This window comes from Jatropha curcas, chromosome 11, assembly GCF_041381405.1.
Source record: "Jatropha curcas cultivar XTBG-Jc1 chromosome 11, XTBG_Jcur_1.0, whole genome shotgun sequence".
Taxonomy (NCBI): domain Eukaryota; kingdom Viridiplantae; phylum Streptophyta; class Magnoliopsida; order Malpighiales; family Euphorbiaceae; genus Jatropha; species Jatropha curcas.
Genome location: NC_143161.1, coordinates 8,152,444 through 8,157,215, shown reverse-complemented (window position 1 = coordinate 8,157,215; position 4,772 = coordinate 8,152,444). Strand labels below are relative to the sequence as shown.

The window sequence follows — 4,772 nt, the reverse complement described above, 5'->3', positions numbered from 1 at the left end:
GTAAGGCCTTGCTTCAGCTGGACATCCCCAAACATGAAGATGCTTTAGACTAGGCTTACGTCCAGTCCAAAGTTCATAAGGTGTTTTAGCAACTGCTTTAGATGGAATCCTATTGAGAAGATAAGCTGCTGTCTTTAACGCTTCACCCCACAGAGACTCTGGTAAAGTAGAATGACTAATCATACTCCTTACCATATCCATAAGAGTCCTATTACGTCTCTCAGATACACCATTCATGCTGGGAGTACCAGGCATTGTATATTGAGGGACAATTCCACATTCCTGTAGGAAAAGCGCAAAAGGTCCTGGACGTTGTTCGCCTGAACCGTCATATTTACCATAATATTCACCACCACGGTCAGATCGAACGGATTTAATCTTCTTTCCTAGTTGATTTTCAACTTCGGCTTTATAAGATTTGAACACGTCCAAAGACTCAGATTTTTCATGAATGAGATATAAGTAACCATAACGAGAATAGTCATCAATGAATGATATAAAATATCTTTGGCCATTTCTAGCTGCAATATGGAATGGACCGCAAATATCTGTATGAATCAGTTCTAAAACATTGGATGACCGAATGGCACCTAGTCTCTTTTGTTTAGTCTGTTTTCCTTTAATACACTCAATACAAGAATCCAAACCTGTGTAATCAAGTGTATCTAAGATACCATCAGAAACAAGACGCTCAATTCTTGATTTGGATACATGACCCAAACGTCTATGCCAAAGTACAGCTGAGTTATCAATATTCAACTTTCTTTTGGTACCTCTTGTAGTAACATGCAGGGATTCATGATAACTAGTATCAATGTCTAACATATATAGATTATCACATTCATTCAAGCAACCAGTACCCAAAACTTTTGAATTCATAGATAAAGTAAATACACTGTCTCCAAAAGAACAATGAAAACCAGATTTGTCCAAAAAGGAAACAGAAATCAAATTCCTTCTAAAAGAGGGAATAACAAAAGTATCTATAAGATCCAAAAAATAGCCAGTACTTAAACATAATCTAAAATGTCCAATTGCCTCTACTTCAACCAGATCGCCATTTCCCACATAGACGTATCTTTCACCGTCAGTTGGCTTTCTGTAGTTGAGGCAGCCCTGCAATGAAACACTTATATGAGCGGTAGCACCAGAGTCCATCCAATAAGTGTTTTTAGAAGCTGAAGTTAAATTAACTTCACAACAGACTAAAACAAGGTACTTACCCCTCTTTGCAAGCCAAATAGCAAATTTAGGACAGTCCTTTCTCAAGTGATCCGTCTTTCCACAAAAGAAGCATTTTGGCACATAAGGCTTCTTTTGTACTGGATCTACAGCAGTAGCAGCAGCAGGTTTCTCAATAGCCTTTTCAACAGTCTTTGCAAAAGGCCTCTTTCTTTTCTTGTTCTTGCCCTTCCCAGCTGAAGAAACAAAATGAGCACTCTCTCTTTTGTTAGAATTCATCTTTTCCTCCTCATCAACACAATGAGAAATGAGCTCGTTAAGAGTCCATTTATTCGGCTGACAATTATAGGAAGTCCTAATTTGTCCATACTGAGAAGGAAGAGAATTCATAACCAAATGGACTAAAAGGTCATCTGGTAAAGCCATACCCAGCGCCTTCAGTCTCTTTGCAATCTGAGACATGCTAAGAATATGCTCCCGAACACCACCATTGCCAGCAAACTTCATGGAGGTTAATTTTCCTAAAAGTGTTCCCACTTCGGCTTTGTCATTCTTGACATAAGCCCTCTCCAGCTCGGCAAGATAGTTTTGAGCATTGTTCTTTTCAGCTGAGACAGAGTCTCGAACATGTTCTGGGACTCCTTTCTGCATGATCATTAGACCTAAGCGATTAGAACGCTCCCACTTCTCATACTGAACCCTTTGAACATCACTGCTCGTATCAGTAAGAGGAGCAGGTTCGTCCATCCTGAATGCAAGATCCAAATCCATACAGCCCAGAAAGATCATAATATCTGATTTCCAAGACTCAAAATTTGATCCCTCAAGTTTAGGGACACAATCAGGATTAAATGACATGTTAGCTGACATTAGAGAAAATAAACAAATAGATAAGTATAAGCTCACAATCCACAAATGAAACAATTCACATAAGTAGAGATTAAAAAAAAAAAATGGAAATAAGATACAGACACAACATTAATATTCTCATCTTTGGATGTAAAACATTAACTTGTAATTAGTATCTCAACGCAGCAATCAAATATTGATAACATAGTCCTGACAAATAATAAATCTTCCTTTGGGCCGATATATCATTGTCATGGAAAATAATCAAACAATTATCACATACTTATTGCCAACATGTATTCAAAACTCAGCCAGATAGCAACCTTCCTTTGGGCCGATTAACTATCCGCAACGAATTCTAATACACCTGTCTAATATTCTAAAATAAATCAATTCAAGCAATAGAGGTCACTTTGGTGACTTATTGATCAAATCAATTTATTTTAACAAATATCAAACACAATAGGGACTTAATCACTCCAAAATTTAATCTCAAGTCGACAAATTAATTCATTTAATTGTAATTAAAACAAAACAATTGCAATTAAATGAATTGATTGTCTAAATATTTAATAATCTAAAATTATTTAGCCCTAAAAAAATTATAATCTAGTCTTTAAGTCACTAAATTAGAGACTAAGTTATAAAATTGGACTAAATAAATTTGAATAAATAAAGTTCGGGATCTAATTTAATTAAATATATATCCATGGGTCTAGACGAAAGAAAACAGGAAATTAGGGGCCTAATCTGAAGTTACAGAAAATTAAGGGGCCTAATCTGAAGTTACAGAAACTTAGGGGCCTAATCCGAAATTATAGAAACTTAAGGGTCTAAACCGAAATTTTCCAGGGACCTAACTGTAATTTGCCATCCCTAACCCTAAAAAACAAAAACAATAACAGGTCCGCCGCCAACCAAAAACGATCTGAATTTTTTTTTTTTTTTTTTTTTTTTAAACAAAATCCGGCCAGAAGAAAAAAAAAAAAATATATATATATATATATATAAAATATCAAACGAACAATTAATCGTCAATGGCGTTTATTTAAAACCTCTTACCTGTTCTTGGGGAATCCGAAGAACAGTGAGAAAAAAAAAAATTTTTTTTTTTTATTAAACAAAACCCTCAATCCGTAAACAGTAGGGTAAACAAATAAAAAACATACGAAAATCAATCTAAAATCTAGCAATTATGCACAAGGCTCTGATACCACTTGTTAATAATTAATCTCAAATAATTCCACAATAACCTAGATCGTGCAAATCACTAGATTCAACAAAATAGATTGAATAAGAAAAAGGTTGCGTACCTGACATCGTTGTTTGTCGATCTTGATGTGTAGAATTAGGTTTGCAGCCTTCCAGAGAATTGAAGAATCGATTTAGCGGAAGCAATACGAAAGGAACGTAAAACTGAATCGTATTCAACTCCTCTGGGGACCACGACCTTTATATACCTGTAGGGTTAGTACAATTCCTATTTCGGTCCTTTAACGTAATAGGAATTATATAATGGTCTCTACACTTAATATCTATAATTAGTTGATACCTCAATAGTCAATTATTCACAATCAAGACCACATTTAAAATTGACTTTACAATTGGACTGCTGTACATATTTAATTTTACATATTAAACCCACAATAGAAAATTAAATCCAACACTACCCTCTTAGAATAGGGTTGTTATATTTTTATATACTAGTTTTTTTATAATTTGCATTATAAATTGAGTATATTTGTACTTGTTTTACTCATTTTTATTTGTTATTAATACTCATTTTTCTTTTCTAATATAAATATTGATTCTAATTTTTATCTTATATTATTTAGATTTTTATAATGTTAAAACAAAATTTCATATGAGATGAATGTGAATATAAAAAATATTTTTTTTCTTTTATCTCTCTCCTAAATAAAATATTTTAAAGTGAATCAGGATGTGATCTAGTTGATCTCTTCAAGGACCACAAGTAAAAGCTACCCCTGCTGTGTAGCCTGCAATGTTATCACGACCCATTTGATTTCTAAAGCATATAAATATTTTTAATTTCTAACTAGTAGTTGACAATGTAAAATGACCATTAAATACATAATTGTTTTTATATATTATGATGTATATATTTTTAAAATTTTAAGGTAAATATATATATTTTATTTAATATATTATTTATTTAAAAAATATTTATTAAATTTTTAAAAATAATATTTAGTAGAAAATTGTTATTTTTAAAATAACTACAAGTAAAATGATTATAAAATTATAAATTTTAAAAAAATAATTTTACTAGTAATTGTTTTTATCATTTTAATGAAATTAAATAAATAATATAATACAAATCAGCTATCAACTAATATGAAACAGCTCCAAAATATAAAGTTGATTAAGACTTCTACCGAAATCAGCTAATTTATTTTTATAACTTAACTATTGGATATGAATGAGTTATCAGTTGCATGAATCAACTGAACCAAATGTTCTCTAATTTTAATAACTTATAAAGATGATCAATCACAAACTTTGAAACGAAATTAAATCTTATTCGTAATAAGACCATGGGATACTTGTGAGAAATTCAATATATATAGGGGACAAAAGGAGATGTAAGGATTTTATCTCCTATGAACTACTAAAATAACAACAAATACAAATTCCTAGTCAAGGGTTTGATTTGTATAAAATATAAAGGGGGAAGTATTAGTCAAAGAAAGAGCAAGGTTAGTCATATTTTATTGTCA

The 4,772-nt window shown here is 31.9% G+C and overlaps 1 protein-coding gene across 1 annotated transcript; it reads right to left on the bottom strand.

Annotated features, from left to right (window-relative positions):
- Positions 1–395: 395 nt before the first annotated feature.
- LOC149492487 (uncharacterized) lies at positions 396–2,509 on the bottom strand. Its single transcript, XM_089716275.1, has 2 exons — positions 1,224–2,509; positions 396–1,116 (listed from the first exon to the last, which is right to left on the bottom strand). The coding sequence occupies exons 1-2, from the start codon at positions 2,050–2,052 to the stop codon at positions 1,088–1,090; spliced, it is 858 nt and encodes a 285-aa protein (XP_089572401.1). The 5' UTR covers positions 2,053–2,509; the 3' UTR covers positions 396–1,087.
- Between the last annotated feature and the right edge of the window lie 2,263 nt (positions 2,510–4,772).

Coding starts and splice junctions, on each gene's coding strand:
- LOC149492487 (XM_089716275.1), bottom strand. CDS start 2,052: ATGTCAGCTAACATGTCATTTAATCCTGATTGTGTCCCTAAACTTGAG. Junction 1,117..1,223: donor TATTTGGCTTGCAAAGAGGG/GTAAGTACCTTG, acceptor GTTTCATTGCAG/GGCTGCCTCAACTACAGAAA.